This window comes from Oryzias melastigma, linkage group LG21 (assembly GCF_002922805.2).
Source record: "Oryzias melastigma strain HK-1 linkage group LG21, ASM292280v2, whole genome shotgun sequence".
NCBI lineage: Eukaryota > Metazoa > Chordata > Actinopteri > Beloniformes > Adrianichthyidae > Oryzias > Oryzias melastigma.
The window spans coordinates 28141705-28159975 of NC_050532.1; the positions used below are offsets into that span (position 1 = coordinate 28141705).

The 18271-nt window shown below is 49.6% G+C and overlaps 4 protein-coding genes across 6 annotated transcripts in view; 2 read left to right on the plus strand and 2 right to left on the minus strand.

Annotated features, from left to right (window-relative positions):
* Positions 1-1871, minus strand: part of ubxn4 (UBX domain protein 4) — a 6931-nt gene extending 5060 nt beyond the window's left edge. For both annotated transcript variants that reach the window (XM_024286167.2, XM_024286166.2), the window contains exons 1-3: positions 1741-1871; positions 152-254; positions 46-74 (exon numbers count right to left, since the gene is read on the minus strand). In XM_024286167.2, the coding sequence (XP_024141935.1) occupies positions 46-74; positions 152-254; positions 1741-1822 (214 nt within the window). In that variant the 5' untranslated portion in view covers positions 1823-1871. The remainder of the gene's footprint in view (positions 1-45; positions 75-151; positions 255-1740) is intronic.
* A 455-nt stretch (positions 1872-2326) lies between these two features.
* On the plus strand, positions 2327-6624 carry nmi (N-myc (and STAT) interactor). The gene is made up of 10 exons (XM_024286169.2): positions 2327-2468; positions 2543-2588; positions 2670-2714; positions 3641-3799; positions 3883-3999; positions 4081-4252; positions 4333-4439; positions 4574-4760; positions 5608-5711; positions 6145-6624. Exons 2-10 carry the CDS (start codon positions 2550-2552, stop codon positions 6340-6342), a joined length of 1128 nt encoding a protein of 375 aa, XP_024141937.1. The 5' UTR covers positions 2327-2468; positions 2543-2549; the 3' UTR covers positions 6343-6624.
* A 2044-nt stretch (positions 6625-8668) lies between these two features.
* On the plus strand, positions 8669-13061 carry LOC112155559 (cobalamin trafficking protein CblD). 2 transcript variants are annotated; one of them, XM_024287261.1, is made up of 8 exons: positions 8669-8935; positions 9586-9633; positions 9810-9960; positions 10554-10762; positions 11072-11183; positions 11370-11500; positions 12411-12497; positions 12582-13061. In XM_024287261.1, exons 2-8 carry the CDS (start codon positions 9625-9627, stop codon positions 12771-12773), a joined length of 891 nt encoding a protein of 296 aa, XP_024143029.1. In that variant the 5' UTR covers positions 8669-8935; positions 9586-9624; the 3' UTR covers positions 12774-13061. The 2 variants fall into 2 exon arrangements, with proteins under 2 accessions (XP_024143029.1, XP_024143030.1); XM_024287262.1 differs by having other exon boundaries at positions 9589-9633.
* A 319-nt stretch (positions 13062-13380) lies between these two features.
* Positions 13381-18271, minus strand: part of LOC112155356 (interferon alpha/beta receptor 2) — a 5141-nt gene continuing 250 nt past the window's right edge. Inside the window, exons 2-7 of the mRNA XM_024286913.2 lie at positions 18068-18203; positions 16692-16867; positions 16436-16590; positions 13989-14151; positions 13769-13922; positions 13381-13696 (exon numbers count right to left, since the gene is read on the minus strand). Of these exons, the coding sequence (XP_024142681.1) occupies positions 13669-13696; positions 13769-13922; positions 13989-14151; positions 16436-16590; positions 16692-16867; positions 18068-18203 (812 nt within the window). The 3' untranslated portion in view covers positions 13381-13668. The remainder of the gene's footprint in view (positions 13697-13768; positions 13923-13988; positions 14152-16435; positions 16591-16691; positions 16868-18067; positions 18204-18271) is intronic.

An 18271-nucleotide genomic window follows, 5' to 3' on the forward strand; every position in this document is an offset into this window, starting at 1 on the left:
TCATGTGAAAGGGTGCAGGCGTGTCCAATCAGGAGTGAAGGATACAGATCTGGGAGAACTGCACACACGTCTCACTGTGGAGGAGAAGGAGGTCACAGAGGAGGTCAGGAGGCGTCCCTCACAAACGAGTCATGGGGGGCGGGGTCAGTACCTGCTGGCGGAAACCTTGATGGCCACGCAGCAGCTGTGCGCCGCCTCCGACACCCGCTCATCCTCCCAGCTGGACATCAGCTGTGCGGACTGCTCATCGTCTCCTGAGGAGAGAGGAGGTCGGGAGGTCAGGAGGTCAGGAGGTCAGGAGGAGGACGGTTGGTGGAACCACCAGACGGAACCACACAGATGAACGGAATCAAACTCTCTGGATGTTATTTAATGTCGATGCGTTAAATATGTGTGAATAGCATCAGCTAAAACCATAACCTGGATGTCCAGATATTTTGACACATAAAACATTCAAACGGTAATCCAGGACACCAGGGGGCGCTGTTCTGTTATTCCTTTGGATTCTGACCCAGAAACAGAAAAACATCTTACATTAGAATGAACTTAAAGGAAACCATCTACTGAAATCTCATTTTAATACTGTATAAGAGATTGTAAAATGTGTATTTGAATGATATTAAACTATTTAAAATGGAACTGATTTTGTTTACTATTTTATTTTTAATTGAATTCTACATCAGGACATGGATTCTCTTTACAAACCTGAATTGTTCATTGAAGGATTAAATATTACTTTGAATTAACATCCATAGTTTGGCCTGTTGTCAGTGAGGAGGGGCTCTGCTGGGGACTCCTTCAGAAGGTCTCAGAGACCAGAACCAGAACTTCTCTGTGATCATCTGATTAGAACTCTGCAGAACCAATCATCAAGAACTTTTCATCAACAGAACGACCTAGGATGAAGAAGCAGAGCGGGGGAGGATGATGATGATGAAGCATGGACGAAGAAGAACTGATGGACCAAAACCGTCCGCAGAATCTTGGTTCTGTTTCGAATCATCTCCATCAGCTTCACCTTCATGGTCCGATTCTGTGAAGAACCTCAGGGAGGAGGTGTATTCAGGAGAACCTCGGGGAGGAGGTGTATTCAGGAGAACCTCGGGGAGGAGGTGTCATCAGGAGAACCTCGGGGAGAGGGTGCATTCAGGAGAACCTCGGGGAGGAGGTGTCATCAGGAGAACCTCGGGGAGGAGGTGTCATCAGGAGAACCTTGAGGAGGAGGTGCATTCAGGAGAACCTCGAGGAGGAGGTGTCATCAGGAGAACCTTGAGGAGGAGGTGTCATCAGGAGAACCTTGAGGAGGAGGTGCATTCAGGAGAACCTCGGGGAGGAGGTGTCATCAGGAGAACCTCGGGGAGGAGGTGTCATCAGGAGAACCTCGAGCAGGAGGTGTCATCAGGAGAACCTCGGGGAGGGGTCAGCTCCAGTCTCCTCCTGAAGATCTCCTCCTTCACTCCGTCATCTCCTGTCTGTCTGTGGCTCAGTTTGGGGAGGAGGGGTCCCTCATGCCCCGCCCACTGCTGATCACCTGGATCAGGTATGCCCCCCCGGGTCCCGGTTCCACCTGAGCTGACCCCCTGAAAAACCGCAGCCCTCCAAACCCCCCTTCCCCGCCCCTCGTCCGGCTCACGCGCACCTGTCACGCGCTCTCTTGTTTTCCAGAACCGGCTCGCGCCGAAGCTAGCCGTTAGCAGCGCGTTCACGGAGCGGGACGGCGCCGCGGTGCCGCGCACTCACCGGAAACCACGACCACGAAGACGAGGCCGCGGCTCTTGGCGGAGCTGATGGCTTCAGGGATGGAACCTTCGAACCACAGCATCTCCGAACTTCTCTGATCCCGTCCGGACCTGCCGAGCTGCGTCACTACACGTCTACTTCCGCTACGTCAGCACGCTCTCCGGCCGCGGGCGCGAGCACGTACGTCCCCTCATGCTCGCGGATGAGAGGATGATGAGGTTGGAGGTCCAAATGAAGACTGCAGATGAGGTTCTGGATGTGGAGAAGGAGAACCAGAATCTTAGGAGAGCATGAGGAGTTCTCAGTGTATTCTTTGAATGATGACGTCATCTCCAAGCTCCACCCAGAAAGTAAACAAACAAACAAACAACCCAGAAACGGAAATGACTGGGCTCATGGTCCACAGGTAGTCAGAGGAACCTGGTTCGATTCCCGGCTGGACGCTGTCTGTGTGTTTGACTGGGCTGGAAATGTGTCCAGAATGAACCCGCTCTGGGTTCTGGTTGGTCTGGATCGGGGGTTCCGGTTCGGCTCCATCAAAGCTGGACTCGCTCCGCATACAGAAACATCAGATTAAAGTTCCCGCGCATGCACGCTCGTGGCCGCGCACTGAAGTACAGTTTCACTTTTCATTCTCCGTATTCTGTCTTCCGAAAACTCCTGGGTCGCGTCGTTCCTTTGGACCGGACTTCGACAGAAATATAATTCTGACCGGCACTGGAGAGCAGGTCAGTCCCGGTTCGGGTTCTGCCGGGTGTTCTGTGTCATTCTGACAGCTGTTTAAGGTTCGTTTCCGTCTCAGGTAGGTCATGGCTGACGCGCGCGACAAGCAAACCGCTTTTGAGCAGGTAAGACGGCCCGGTTCTGGTCGGATTGATGGAGGGAGGTGAGTGGTCGGGGCTGCTGCTGACGGACAGGTGTGATTTCAGGTGGACGGGCTGGAGGAGGCCCGTAAGGAGCTGAAGGAGTTGAAGGTGAGCGGGCTACCCACCAGAAAGGCTCGGTTCTGGACGTCTGAAGAAATTTCTTGTTGGAGAGAAACTCGCGGTTCCGTTTTTACCGATTAGGAAGAAAGTCGGGGGAAAAACAGGAAGCACGTTCCCCTCTCTGACAGTAGGGGGAGCAGAAGAGTAACCTCTGAAAGGAGCTCCTGTCATCAGGAATTCTCCCGATAGTCTCATAGTTGTCGCGGTTTTGACCCCTCCAATGGGGGAGCGGTGAGCTGCAGACACAGCTGCGCTCAGGAGCCGTTTGGTGGTTTAACCCAGGGATCCCCAAACTACGGCCCGCGGGCCGGATCCGGCCCTTCTTCACACTTGTTTTGCCTAAATTAGGCATTTCTGCGTTTTTTTAGGCTAATTTGGTATTTAGCTAATATTTCAGCTAAATGCTAGCTGTTTTGGCTAATTTAGAATTTTTGAGTTTTTTCGGCTTATATGGCACTTCGCTAATATTTTAGCTATCTATCAACTTCAGCGTTTTCAGCTATCAATTCAAGCATCTACATCTATCACAGGTAATGCTAGATATCTAGTTTTTAGAATATTTTAGCAGTATTTTTTCTGTGAAGATTACAGAGGTGAATTATTTTAAATTTGGCTCTGTGTCTTTCTGGAAAACCATAAACCTTTAGCCTTAGACTGTGATCTGTTAATCTGTTACACGTTTTCAGGTCGACCTCAGACCCACCCCGGCCCCATATGTGGCCCTCACAAGAGAAGGTTTGGGGACCCCTGATTAAACTCCTAATCCAACCCCTTAATGCTGAGTGTCGAGCAGGGAGACACTGGGTCCCATTGTTAGTCTTTGGTTTGACTCAGCTGGGATTTGAACTTCCAGTCTCAGGGCGGACACTCCACCACAAGGCCACTGAGCTAGTTTGATCTTCTCTTCTATCCAGACCAAAGTGGAAAAGGCTGAAGACCTGAAGTCCAGGCTGATCCTGGAGAGCCTGGAGGAAGATGAAGCCAAGAAGGCGGCCCAGGAGGAGATGCTGGCGTGTATGAAGCAGCAGGAGTCCCTGAAGGAGGAGTTCACTCAGAACATGAGTAAAGTGCAGGTAGCAGGAGGTCCGCTGTGATGCGACCCAGCCCCTCAGAGGAACCAAACCCTAACTTAATTTCTGTCGGTCCCTTGATGTAGGATGAACTCCAGAAGCTCTCCAAACGGAAGCAGGACCTTCTGAAAAAGCTGCATCAGTATCAAGAAGAACTGAAGGCCAAGCAAGCCGAGTCCTCCAGCCTGAAGCAGAAGTTCACGGTCAGCGTTCTCCTCCTTCTGCGTCTCCTTCTCCTTCAGCAGTGGAGGAGCACAGTGGATAACCTGCTCCTCTCATTCCAGATCTGCGCTCAGATCCCAGAAACCGACGTGAGGTTCGTGGCTCCTGAAGGAGAGTCCGGAGAGGAGAGTCCCTGCGACGGCCAGCCAATCCGAGGAGTCTTCACCATCGTCCAGAGGAGCGGGGTTCCTCTGAGGGGGGGGCAGGCACTGCTGACCTTTGAGGAGGAGAGAGGTAGGTCCCAGTCCAGCTGCTGGAGCTGGGAGACCTCCAAGAACCCCAACAGTTTTTAACAGTCTTCCTGACTCCCCCAGTGGCCTCTCAGATCCTGAGGATTGCCCGATGCCAGGTCTCCTGTGATGGCAAGTCTGTGCACGTCAAACCTAAACGGGTGACGGTGGATTCCTCCGTGAAGTTTCAGGTATGAGCTCACCTCAAAACCAAAACACCTTCTGTTCTCCAACCTTCATGTTTTATCAGCAGTTGTACTCCTAAAAGTAAACCACCAGGAGAACCTTGTTCTTCCCACCAAACACCTGTTTATCATGAATGCAGGTGAACCTGAACGTCTCCAGGAAAGAGCTGAAGGTCTTCGGTGTTCCTCCTGCTCTGTCGGAGGAGAGGATGAGGGACCGGCTGGAGATCAGCTTCTGCCGGTCGAGCAGAGGAGGCGGGGAGGTGGAGAACTTGGAGTACGACAAGGACACTGGAGAAGGACTCATCACGTTTCTCCATCCTGGAGGTACGATGTTCTCAGGGGAGACCCTGGACCGGAACCGCAGTTCTGTGAGCCGGTTGACGTTTACAGGTCTAATAAATAGTTAAAGTCATCATTGGTTCTTCAACCGTTCTTCTGAGGGTTCAGTTTCCCTGACGAACAGAAATGATACTTACCATTTACCACCTATTGTGCTGTCTTGTAGGGTCCAGATGACCCCACTTTTTGTGGTTTTAAGCTGCTTCTCTATTGAAGACTTCATCGTTAAATCCCGTCACACGCTTCGGTTACAGGTGAATTTGGGTGACCCTGGAGTCCGGCCTCACAGTGGTCCAAAACCCAGAGGAGCTCTTTCTGGTTGTGCCTCTTTTCTTCCACGGTAGAGCTTCTGGTCTCATCGACCCTAACCCTCGGCAGGTCTCTGATCCAGATTGTTTGGTCATGTTCAGGTCTGGCTCATCTAGACAGTAACGGCATTGGTTCGGTTTTTAACCTTCTGAAACGGACCAGAGCTTTTCCTGCGTTCAGCTCTTAGACTCCCCTGTTTGCTTTTCCGCTGGAGTTCTGTGCGCAGAAGTTGCTGCAGGTTTCTCTGCTGAACTTTGTGAACCCTCGCTGAAGCAGAACCGTAGCGGTTAGAACAACCCGCAGTCTGGTGTCCGTCCCGGTTAGAACCACAGCCGGCAGCATTCTAAAAACCTTCAGCACATCTGGAAACATCTTCTGCAGGAGCCGTATCGCATCCCATTCCTGAGCCCCTCCCACTCTGTGAGTGGGACCACCCTCTAGTCAGCATAACCATCCAGACGTAAGCGGACGCCATTCAGAGCCCTGTGGAACTCCGGGACCAACCGTTTGTTTGTGTTTGTAGTTGCAGAAAGACTGGCCCTCAGAGGAACCTACGACGTTCATCTGGACTCTGCAGTGGAGGTGGAGGTTGGACCTTCCTACGACTATGAGCTGCAGAAGTTTCAGGTAACGTTCAGACTGACTGACTGATCTTCTGCACGACTGTTTCCTTCCTGTCTGCTTTCTCTAAACTTTCCCCAAAGCTCAGCTTCATCTAGGAACGAACGGTTTACCTGCAGAGTAGAAGCTGCTCGCTTCATGTCTGATGACATCTGGAGTATTCAGGAGCTAATCTATCCCTTCACCCGTTGGTCTTGGGTCTCTTCAGACCGCTGTCTCGGGACTCCGTAGACCCGTTGGTCTCGGGTCTCCCTTCACCCGCCGGTCCTGGGTCTCCTCAGACCCGCTGGTCTCAGGTTTTCCCAGACTCGCCGGTCTCGGGTCTCCATAAATCCGCTTCAGTCCATCTCTTAGATGTTTGTTGTTCTTCAGTCCACATTAAGGAGGAGCAGCATGGTCTCCAGTAAAGGTTCAAAACCTGATCTATCCTGCTTTCCAGACGTTCCGTGGCACCACGACCCGGACCATCCTCCTGGATGACATCATCGACGTGGAGGATGAGGAGGACCTGCAGGACCACCTGGAGATTCACTTCCAGAAACCCAGCAACAACGGCGGAGAGATCGAGTGCATCAAATACATCTCCAAAGGCAAAGCTCTGCAGGCGTTTCTCTGTGAGGATACCGAGGAAGCCTGAGCCCAGCGGACCGGACCAGAACTTCTTCTACATCCAGTTTATGCGTCAGAAATGCAGAATCCTGTTTCCTGTTGATTCTTTCATCCATTTGTTCTCTGCTCTCTCCATCAATAATGGGTTTGGTTTTCTGTGGTGTTAAGAAGAACAAGGCTTTGATTGGAGGATTCGGGTCACATGACCCATCTGTCTGTGCATGCCCCTCCGTGCACGTGTCCGTCGCCTAAATAAACTCTGATTTCCTGACTCATTACTTTCACTTACAAAATAAAGGACTTAGCTGGATCACAGAAACCGAAGACCTTCATTCCCAGGATCCTGTCAGAGGTTCTGCTCAGCTGGGATTGGACAGAACCACACAATGGGTCGGTGTGGTTCTGTCCAGTCCTGGGTGGGGACAGCAGCTGAGCGAGTCGGTGTGAGAAATGAGGAATTCTGGACCGTTCTTCCAGAACCGCATTGGTCAGGTCTCACTGATGTTGGTGGAGAAGGTCTCTGCTCTAATTCATCCCAAAGGTGTTCTGTGGGGTTCAGGTCAGGACTCTGTGCAGGTCAGTCCAGACTCTGCCCTCCATGTCTGTATGGACCTTGCTTTGTGCTTTGTGAGGAAGGCCCGCTCCGATGTGTTCCTACAAGGCTGGATGGAACCGTCCAAAATGTTTCATTCAAAGTTCTTTTCACTGGAACTGAAGGGCCTGAAGAACAAGCCCACACCATCCTCCCCTTCTAAATTATTTTACAAATATTATCCCGCTAAATGTTTAATCTCCCATAGATTTCTAAAGTATATCGATACCAGCTGTTCCATCCAGAACCGTCACACACTTGTTCTGGACCTGTTCTTCTACCACATCATTCTGGACCTGTGTGCTGAAACACATTCTTTATCATGTTTTGTTCTGTTATAAGCATATTGTTTGGGGATTTTTTAAAGAAATAGAAACAAAAAGGTCTATTTACTTCATTTACATTTTACAAATACCATATGCATAAATGTAAATATACCCACAAGAAACCGTCTTGACCTCTTTTCACGTGTGAAATTAATAAATGCAGCAAACCTTAACAAAATCAAACAATATGAAAGCTGTTAAAAGCTGGAATTAACCTGAAGAATAGAATCTGGTGATGCTCTCAACACTCCCCTGTGTGGTTGACTCAGACCTGCTCTGTGATCATTTTGTTTCTCATCTACTGTCCTGTTTTTGGCTGCTTGTTCATTCTCTGTTCTTCTGGAGAAAGGTTTAAGTTGTGTTAAGAAAGTTTATTGACTGTATATTCATATGCACATGAATACATTAATATGTGTCTATATAGTAGTTAGTACATTGACGGTATAATCACTAAATTATTATATGTATAGTTAGTAAGAACTCATGGTTGGGATGATGCTTTTTTTATTTCCAAAATTCAAAATGACATTTTTTTTTCCATTTTTAACATTGAAATCCAAAACAAAAGGAATTATATCATCTTATGAATAGAAAGCTAGAACAAAATCTGAGCAGATGAAAAAGTATATAAAATTAATAATATGTAACAAATAAACATACAATACAAAACTAAAATAAAACAATAACATTTAAAATGTAATTCAAAGTAACAAAGGCATTAATCTAGATAAACAATTCAGGAGTTTTATAGCTTTGTTATTTCGTATTTTGTAGGGATTTATTAGAAATCATTTTTGAATTAGTAAAACTGTGGCTTCTCATTCAGAAAACGACATTTATGAAGGAAGATGTTACCTAAAATAACACAATTGATAAAAAAAATAAACTGATAATTGCTTCCCTTTTTCGAAAGAACCAAGTTAAAAGTTACTGTAAATGTTGGTGCATGATTTATTGTTAGTTGTGATTTATTGTTAGTTGTGATTTATTGTTAGGTGTGATTTATTGTTAGTTGTGATTTATTGTTAGTTGTGATTTATTGTTAGGTGTGATTTATTGTTAGCTGTGATTTATTGTTAGGTGTGATTTATTGTAGCTGTGATTTATTGTTAGTTGTTATTTATTGTTAGCTGTGATTTATTGTTAGGTGTGATTTATTGTTAATTGATAATTTGTTAGTTGTGTCGTTTTTAGATAAAGTTTGGGACAAAAATTTTCTTCTAACAGGAAAGTAAATAATTTATCTGTCAAGGAAGCTCCTAAAATGTTGAACCTTGAGCTAAAAGTGTCGTTGAACTGCTGCCTTTTACCGTGTTTAATCGGTGGCCTTGAACGCATCACTTAGAGACATTTTAAGCTGAACCAGAACTTTCCCGCTCTCCACAGACTAGTTCTGGAAGTTTCTGAGCTGAGCTGCCTGGTGTGTATGACACTACCCGACCCCCGGTTCGGTTCGAACCGGTTCTGTGAGGAAACTACACGGTGGTCAGTTCACCTCCCCGCCAGCAGAGGCGCTCGTGTGCATTCACCTGTTTGTTCCTACCAGCAAGAGCAAGCTGCTAAGCTTAACCGCGCATGCGCAGTTCCAAGGTGAAGGTGTTTTGCTTTTGGTGGTTCGGTCTGTCGGTTCTGCGCCGTTCCGTCTTCATAAATCCACAGCCGGTCCGGAGTGGACGTCGTGGGTTCGAACTTCTTCAACTCAGGTCCGGTTCCGTTCTTCCAGAACTCCGCGGCTTGGGTCAATTTGTCTCCTCCCAGCAGAACCGAGTCACAAACGAACCTCAATGTAATGGAGGTTCAAACGGAGAATGTGGTCGGAACCTTTTGGACCAATCAGAGAGGCTGTGTCGGGTTGACCTCTGAGGAAGTTCCCGCTCCTCATGGTCCAGAACCGACCTCTTAGTGTCGGTTCTGAAACAAACGGAACCTCTTCAGAACCGGCAGCTAAAAGGAGTTCGGGTCATCTTCTGATGAGTTTCTGGTCAAGTTTAGATTCTAATCTGGATTATTTAGATCCATAAACTGCAGCCGAATCCTTCAGAACTCATTTAATGGTGAATAAATATTTACACCCTAAAACAGTCGGGCTGCTGGTTCACAAACTTATTTAAATGCAGCAAATAAAAATACAGAATGACTTTTAACTCGTCCATATTTCATTTGATCCCCCCGCCCCTCTCCCCATCACCGATCAGATGATCCTCCTATATGGAATTCCTGAAGGAATTTATCCTGATAAGATCATTTCAAAAACTATTTCTGTCGCAGTCTGATGATGTCATCACAAATTGAAGCTCCGCCCTCCTGCTGACAGATTTAATCAGAACTCTGAAAGTTCTTTGCTCTCCTCCAGCAGAACCGCCGGCGCTGCAGACCAGCGGACCGCGGCGGGATGGCCAGCGTGAGTCCCTCCTCTTTAGTCAGTCTCCTTCAGTTCGGTCCGGTCTCTGAGCCTCCTCAGAGCGGTCCGGTTCTGGAGCTGGTTTATGGCTCCTTCGAGCTGGTTCTATGGTTAAACGGGTCGAGCAGAGCTGTGCTCTGATGAGTGTCCTGATTGGACCTCTGCTCCTCTCTCAGGTCCTGTGCAGCAGAACCAGGCTGGTTACTTACCTTCCAGGGATCCATGCTTTAGTGCGGCGTGTGGCTGGAACCAGAACCAGAACCTTTGCTGCAGCCGGACCCACTCGCTCCGCTGAGCCCAACAGCAGCCGGGCCCCAACTCTCACAGGTGCTTCAGAAGCATCACACACTCCTCTGGGTCCAGTTCCAATTTAAAGTAAAGCCAGAACCAGACAGGAACCGGGTCAGAGTTCTGGTGCTGCCCAAGGTTCTGGTTTTAATCCAGTTTGTTTCTGTAAATTTGAGTTTTAAAGAAACCTCTCCAAACTTTTTCCTCCTCTACACCTCCTCTTCTACACCTCATCCTCTACATCTCCTCCTCCTCATATCCTCCTCCTCATATCCTCCTCCTCATCTCCTCCTCCGAACCTCCTCCTCCGAACCTCCTCCTCTACACCTCCTCTTCTACACCTCATCCTCTACATCTCCTCCTCCTCATATCCTCCTCTTCATCTCCTCCTCCGAACCTCCTCCTCCTCATCTCCTCCTCTACACCTCCTCTTCTACACCTCATCCTCTACATCTCCTCCTCCTCATGTCCTCCTCCTCATCTCCTCCTCCGGACCTCCTCCTCCGGACCTCCTCCTCCGAACCTCCTCACAGGAGGAGCAGCTCAGTCCGTTGCTGGTTGGGATTCAGAGCAGTCCTCCAAAGGGAGCAGGTGTCCTCCTTCCTGACTCTGTGTTTCGTGTTCCTCTGTAGGAGTGTGGGAGGGGAGTCCTGAAAAGCCCCGGGGGCTGCAGGACCCTCTGGACCCCCTGGAGCTCCTGGACCCTCTGGAGCAGCGCCTCCAGCTCCTCACACGTTCAGAGATCCTCTGGAGGGAGGAGCAGAGGAGCAGCTCACATAAAAACCAGAATCCCAACGTGATGCTTCCTCGCTGCAGCGATGAAGACTACAGAGGAGTTTGTGTGAGTCCATCATCATCATCATCATCATCATCATCATCATCAGTATCAGTTCTGGTGGTTGACGTGCAGTACTCAGCTCGTCCTGCAGGGGTCACTGTGGTTCAAGCAGAGAACTGCTTCCATGGAGTCTTTCTCCGTTCAATCTAAGGAGATCCTGTAAAGCAGAAGATCTCCAGTTGAACTGCTGACCTTCATCTCATGTTTGATGACCTCTGCTCATCTGCTGATGACATCACAGCCTGTGATTGGACACACAGAAGGAGGCGTGTCTGTGTTTGTGTTGTTCTGATCTGTGTGTGTTTCTGTTAGGATGAAGGCCATCCAGCTCCTCCTCATCCTCAGGTTCCTTCTGCAGATCACTTCCCTGGCGGCCAAGGCGTGGAGTGTGCCGTCCAGTCCTGCCCCAGCCTCCTGAAGAAAGGTGCGTCTCCGCTCCTGGGATCTCCTCACATCCGTGTTTTAGGATGAGAGACGTTTCGTCACCACAGCCGTCGTCCGCTCACACTGTCCTGTTTGCAGTTTTTGGACCTGAACCAGAACTTTTCCATGTTTGAGCAGTTCTGGAGCAGACCGGACCGGGTTCTGATGTGTGCTCTGTGGTCGACAGATTTCAGATCCATGTTTCCTGAAGAGAGGCTGTCGGAGCTGACGGTGGTGTCGGTGACCCAGAGGACCCAGAACGACATGACGGCGTGGTCGGCCCAGGTGGAGCAGGAGAGGCTGGAGATGCTGGATAAGGTGAGCGGGTTCTGGAGGCTGCAGAGGAGCTGGGCTTGATCCCCCAGATGATCCTTAATGCCCTCATTATCGAGCCTCCACCTCCGTGCCTCACAGCTGCCTCCAAACGTCTCCAAGTGAGGAATCGTTTCCTCTGTGCAGTCGTTGCTTTTCTCTTCCTGGCGGATCGTCTCGGGTTTGTGAAGCGTCAGACCCGCCGGACCGCCGTGTGAGGTTTAGTGGGCCGGAGTGAACAGCGGAAACGCATTGCTGAGGGACATCAGAGCAGGATTTTGATCGTTCATTAATCAGGAAATGTAGCTCGCCGTCAATCCAAAAAAACATCTGACGAGCTTCAGAAATTTCTGCTTTTATCTGCGGTCAGGTCCGACTCAGAGTTCTGGTGGGAATCTCCCAGAGTCCAATAGAAAAATGTTAGAGTCCACAAGAGAACTTTTTTATTTGAAAAAACATTTCCAGTAATGTAAAAAATTTAAACATTTGCGCCCAACATCATTGGCCGGAGGTCCTTCCCCGGAACCCCCGTCTGAATCTTTTGGCCTTTTTCCTGTTTCGTCTCTCTTTTTGTCTCCGACATTCAGTCCCATAAAAGCTGCATTTCTCCAGAGATAAATGGGTGAAGTCGAACAAATGTAAACACTTGTTAATATTGAAAGAAATCAAAGATGAATCTTCTCCGTCCATTTGAAGCTCATCTTCACACTAAACTCTTAGACGTTTACAGTTTATTCTCATTTAACAGCTTTAAAGCTGATAGTTCTGAAAAGCTTTTACAATGTCATTTTTGAGTTTCCTAAAGTTTAGAAATCTCCACTTCTGGCTAGAGATTGTTTCTGGCGCCATCTTGCGTGTGACCAGAGGCCCCTCCCTGCTGCACATGATGTCATCATCGCTGTTTCTCTGCTCTCAGTTCATCCTCGGAGCCTCAGAGATTTGCTCCGCCCTGCAGAAGAAGGGCTACTGGGCCGACTTCATCGACCCGTCGTCCGGCCTGCCGGTAAGACCCCACCCCCACATTGTGTCCCGCTAAAGCTTAGGGCCCAGTGCATCATGGGAGGTGTATCCGTCTTTGTTCCTGCAGTTCTTCGGCGCTCACACCAACAACGTGCTGTTTGAGACCGACGAGCGGTACCAGCAGCTGGGCTTTCACATCGAGGACCTGGGCTGCTGCAAGGCCATCCGCCACCCGGCGTGGGGGACGCACGTTTTCGTGGGGATCATTTTCACCGATGCGCCGTGCAGCGCGCTCACTGAGCAGCTGGACTGCGACTGAGGGGCTTCCGTAGTCTGCACGGACGTTCTGTGTCTCTGACCGAGTCATAGAGACCCGCCCACCTTAAAAGACACGCCCACTGCTAGTGAGGTCCCGCCCACAATCATAGAGACCCGTCTGCAGCTGCAGACTGAGGATGAAAGACGGATCTTCTGTTTCATTCAGACACGTTTCTATGGAAACTTTTGATGTGGTGAAACTGATCAGTTAAAGTTAGATTTCTATTGATCAGAAATAATGATTTTATGTCAGAACGGAGAATAAATGAGGTTTTTGAGCCGATCAGGACTTTAAGCCTTCATGTTTATTACAGAATGTCAGAATGCAGCGACGCAACTCTCAGAAAACACACTGCTGCCATTTTACACACACATTCTTACACTTGCTACATAGTAAGGACAAGAAAAATCACCCCAGAAGGGAGGACCAGCCTTTGTGCTTCATCTACACACACAAACACACACACACCAACACACACCAACACACACCAACACACACACACACACACACCAACACCCACCAACACACACACAAACACACACCAACACACACACACACACACACCCCCACACACAAACAGACCCCAACACACATCAACACACACCAACACACATAGAATAGAGAAACAAGAGCACACACATACAAACACACACACAAACACACACACACATACAAACACACACACAGATCCTCCACAGCTTCTACAGATAGACTTCACAGTAAACAAAGGTCAGACGCTCCTCCACGTCTGTGATGTCATCATGTCTGTTCGACTCCAGCAGACTCGTGAGCTCTGCTGGACTCTGACCCGGTTCCGGCTGACCTGGTTCCAGTTGACCCGGTTCCGGCTGACCCGCTCTGCCCTCCCAGCAGCTGCAGGGCGGGGCTCTGACCTTCAGGGGGCGCTCTCATGTTGCTTTGACCTTGGAGGAAAAACAGAGCTACCTGATCCCGCTGATCGATGACATCAGACAGAACTCGGTGGCAGAACTTACGTGCTCAGAGGGAACCCGGAGCACACAGCTGGGGGGGCTCTCTCAGGCCTGGGGAGGACCTGCTGCCGCCTGACCCTCACCCAGCGCACACAGGTCAGCAGGACCAGGACCAGCAGCAGACCGAAGGCCCCCAGCAGGCCCTTCAGCATTTGCACTGGGGGGGGGTCAGAGGTCAGTTCAGTCTCAGACACAGAACCTTCAGGGGGGGGCAGTGACCTACGGCAGAGCTTGGGCGGAGGAGCGCTGGTGAAGGCGCAGTGAGCTTCACTCGGGAGCGTGTTGCGGTTCAGGAAGGACACGAAGGAGGCGCGCACGCAGTACTCCACCCCCGGCTCCAGGTACGAGATGACGTTCTCCTCCTGGAGGGGCAGCAGCAGGCTGAACTGGAACACAGCAGGTGAGGGGAGGGGCCTGAACATCATGAAAGATCACCGTCTGGATGTTCTCCACAGAACCTGCAGGTCTGTCACTGTGAGCGCGCTCGGAAGGACAGGCCCCGCCCCCTCTCTGTCATTGGTGGAAAGCAGGAGGCGAGTTTGTGAGGAACAGACATGAAACCCTCCTGCCACTCTGCAGAAACTATGTCTAAAACAACAACATGATCGTTAAAAGAATTCTGGGAACGGTTTGGAAACGGATCAGAACAGGATCGGAGCGGAATCTTTAAACTGGATCTACATTCCTGCACTCACAGCCTCTGAAGCCGGAGGCTGATGTTGGATCAGGAGGTTTCATCATTCATGGATGTTTCAGATCAAAGAATCACCAACTGAAGCACTTTAATCTAGAGAAACTGGAGGTGTAACAACAAATCCATTTATCCAACATCAACACTTGATTATCTCAGGAAAGATTTAGAATGTCCCATCAATCCTTCTGACCATCCTCTTTCTCTTGGCTCCTACATGCATTCTGGGTAATGTAGTCCTTAGTGATGGAGATTAGTTCGGCCAATTTAGGATAAAAACACGTTAAACTTTTTTCAACAGAGAAATAAAATGTCAAATCACTGATCCATCGAACAGCTGGACAGTCGTGGTTTAGAATCAGTAGAAACATCTTCCCTCTCATCTCCACTGAAGAGGACTCTTATTCTGAAATGCTGCAAACATGCAAAATATCATTTAAATGTTTGATTTGAGTAAAACATGGACAGAATAAAAAGTTGGATTCTCCTCCAACAGGAACATTTATCTCAGAACTCGGACCGTTCTGCTGTTCTCCGGTACTAGAACAACCGTTTGAGTTTCTGAATAAACCAAACAAAAAGGTAATGTTTGTTTTGAGTCTCTTCTCTGCAGTTTCCACTCGTCATTCGGAGCGGTTCTCTGAGGTTCAGCAGAGGAACTCTGTGGGTTTGCTTCCTGCTGTTTCTCTCTTCAGTTTCATTTCAGATGAAATCAAAGTTTCTTCTGGTTTACAGCTCAGGAAACTCGTCCAGTCAGAGCAGATCTGCTCAACCAGGTTTCATCTGTAAACGTGAACATCTCTGCCGGCCAGCGTCGCCGCTCTGCTTTGAGCGACCAGGACCCTGAACGCGTCAGAGCGTGGAGCTGAATCCAGGCCACTGAAGCCCAAATGAAACACGCTGAAGAGTATTGAAAAGGTCAAATGGACGATCCTTGTTGCTGAAGTAAACTCAATCATTTTCAGCTTTAAATGTTCTGTTTTTAGGTTTCAAAACTCAAAATTTCAATTTCAAAACTTTTTTCCATTTTTAACTCTTTCTTTTTTTTCTGTTTTCGAATCTGAAAATTTCCGTTTGAAAACCCGTTGTGGTGCGTTGGGGGCGGGGCTAACACGAAGAACCAATCAGCTGATTCACGTCGATCGCGTAAATGGTCGGAGAGTTGCGGTACGTCATGTCGCCCATGACACGGGGCTCAACGTCTCGCCAGGGCCACGGGCAGGAATTGAGCCTGTGACTCTCTACACCACAGCTGCTCCAAAACAAAAGGAGGTTTGGTCAAAGGTCACGGCGGCGATGTCGGAACAAAACGACATTTCTGTTTTACGTCAGGGTCGGTTGGTGGAATCTTGAGTTTTTGTTCATTTATTTGTTTCTGTCGATGTTGAAACAGAAAACTGCAGAATCAGATCAGATACGACTGAAAACATCCAACAATGAGAGTCTGAGTCTCTGTGGTTCTGAGTTCAGGAGAAGAGCTGCTCAGAGAATCAGGTGAGAGTACAGGTGAGAGGACAGGTGAGAGGACAGGTGAGAGGACAGGTGAGAGGACAGGTGAGAGTACAGGTGAGAGGACAGGTGAGAGGACAGGTGAGAGGACAGGTGAGAGGACAGGTGAGAGGACAGGTGAGAGGACAGGTGAGAGGACAGGTGAGAGGACAAGTGAGAGGACAGGTGAGAGGACAGGTGAGGAGAAGGAGGTGAAGCTGGTTTACGTTTTCACCTCCTTCAGAAGGAGATAAAGATCGTTTACTCCTTCACCTCCTCCAGAAGGAGGTGAAGCTGGTTTATGCTTCACCTCCTCCAGAAGGAGGTGCATCTGTTGTGACTAATGCATAATCCCTTAGACTTGCGCCTCCTTCCTCCTGCAGGACGCCAGATTCATCTTTGAATTAAAGTTTTTTTTCGGTGGAGGATCAGATGGGACTTCTCCTCACGCTGCAGCCTGAACCTCCTGGTGAAGCAGGAGGTGGGCCTACCTGGGTCTGGTCCCTGGTTCTTTGCACGTGCACGTGCACCTGACTGTGCGCTCCTCCCACTCGGAAGCTCCTCCTCAGCTCTGCAGGAACACTGAGGCGCAGCAGCAGGCAGTTCCCACAGCCGGAGACGGACACGCCAGGAGGCCCGAACACGGCTGTGGAGACAGACTCGGTGAGCCGAGGAGGCGGCGCTGGACGCTCCTGGTTCTCCTTCTAGGATGTGGAGAGGCTGAACGTTTCTGTGTCGGAGTCTCACTGTCTGACATGGGCTCGAACGGGCCGGACTCGGTCCACTCCGACGTCTGGTTGGCCGTGACGGCACAGACTCGAGCTCTGTAGGTGCTGAACGGGTCTTTGAAGGCCTTGGTCAGGTTACAGGTCTGCCCCGCCCTCAGACTCCAACACGCAACCACCGACCTCCACGACTTCCTCCTGCAGAAACACAGAACCGGGTCACAGAACCCGCTCAGAGCTCAGTCGTCCTGAAGGAACCGCAGCATCAGCTGCAGCATACCGGCTCCAGGTGTCGTAAAAACAGCTCAGGTGAACAACGTGTGACGCAACCGTCTGAGCTGAAACAAAACAGAAACCGCTTCTGTTTCGTTTGAGTCACAAGCTCCGCCCTGTCTGACGGCTGTCACTCTAAGTACTCTGATTACTGAGGAGGCCCGCACCATCAGCCCGCCTCCACCATGCATGAAGGAGTGCAGCCTTCACGGAGGAGCTGGAGAGGGTTTCACAGTTTCATGATCCCAACCAGAGAACTGGACCGACTCCACCAAATGAAGTCGCCATTTTTACGCCAAACGGCGCCGCCGTGGTAAAGCCAGACGTTAGTAGTGAGCAGTGATTGGTCTGAGCAAGCTCTTCCTGTTTAGAACGCCAAGGGGGAGGGGTCTCTCAGTCCAGTTCTCATATGCTGTCAATGATGGAAAGTTTGTATTTTGGAGTTCGCCCTCAAAGTCAGTGAGGTCAAAGGTCAGCTGACCCTCCATTCCACAAACATACAGACGTTCACCAGATTTTAGAATTCATTCTGACGACAGAGTTAAACAAACTGAAGTTATGTCATGTTTATTTCAGCTCTGAACTAAATTCTTTGTTATAAACATTGAGAGTTCACTTCCCTCATTTTAATTGATCTGTAAAAACAGTAACTTTTCCTACGGAGTACTGACTCCGTCACTTCCTGGATGAAGTAGTGAGTAGCTGTGGCTGCAGTAGAGTTCCACACTCAGGTCAGTGCTGCGTCAGCCACAGCTACAGCAAACAGCCATGAATGTGAGCTGGAGGAGGCAGAGCGGCGGCTCCGTCTCCGTGGTCGTACTCACTGGCTCTGAAATCACGGCTGAACACAAACGTAACCTTTGAAGTTCAGAATTCTTCTCCATGATCGGTTTTCATGTTGGATCATTCCGGTCTTCCTCTTTACAGACTTTGTGTCTCCAAACGCAGCAGGTTGACAAAGGTCAGCTGTTCTGCGTCCTCCTGACAAACGAGACCTTTTCTCCTGAAGTAATGGAAACTTCTCAATCAAAGCCGGGTCAGAAGTGACCCGTCAGCAGAAGGAGACCCCCCTCACTCGGTAAAGGAGTCCTGACCTCCTCCTGGTTCCTGCTGGAGTCTCAGTACCTGGAGTTGGAGACCTGGACCCTGAAGCCGGCGCCGGGGGGGCTGTGGGGCCCGGGCGAGAAGGTGAGGGTGTGCTGCAGGTTGTAGGAGGAGATGGACACGTTGGAGGGCGAGGGGAGGGCTGCACACATCCCTGCTGGGAGGTGGGACAGAAAGACAGAAACGCCATGAACTCTGGAAGGTCTTCATCCAGAAACATCAGAC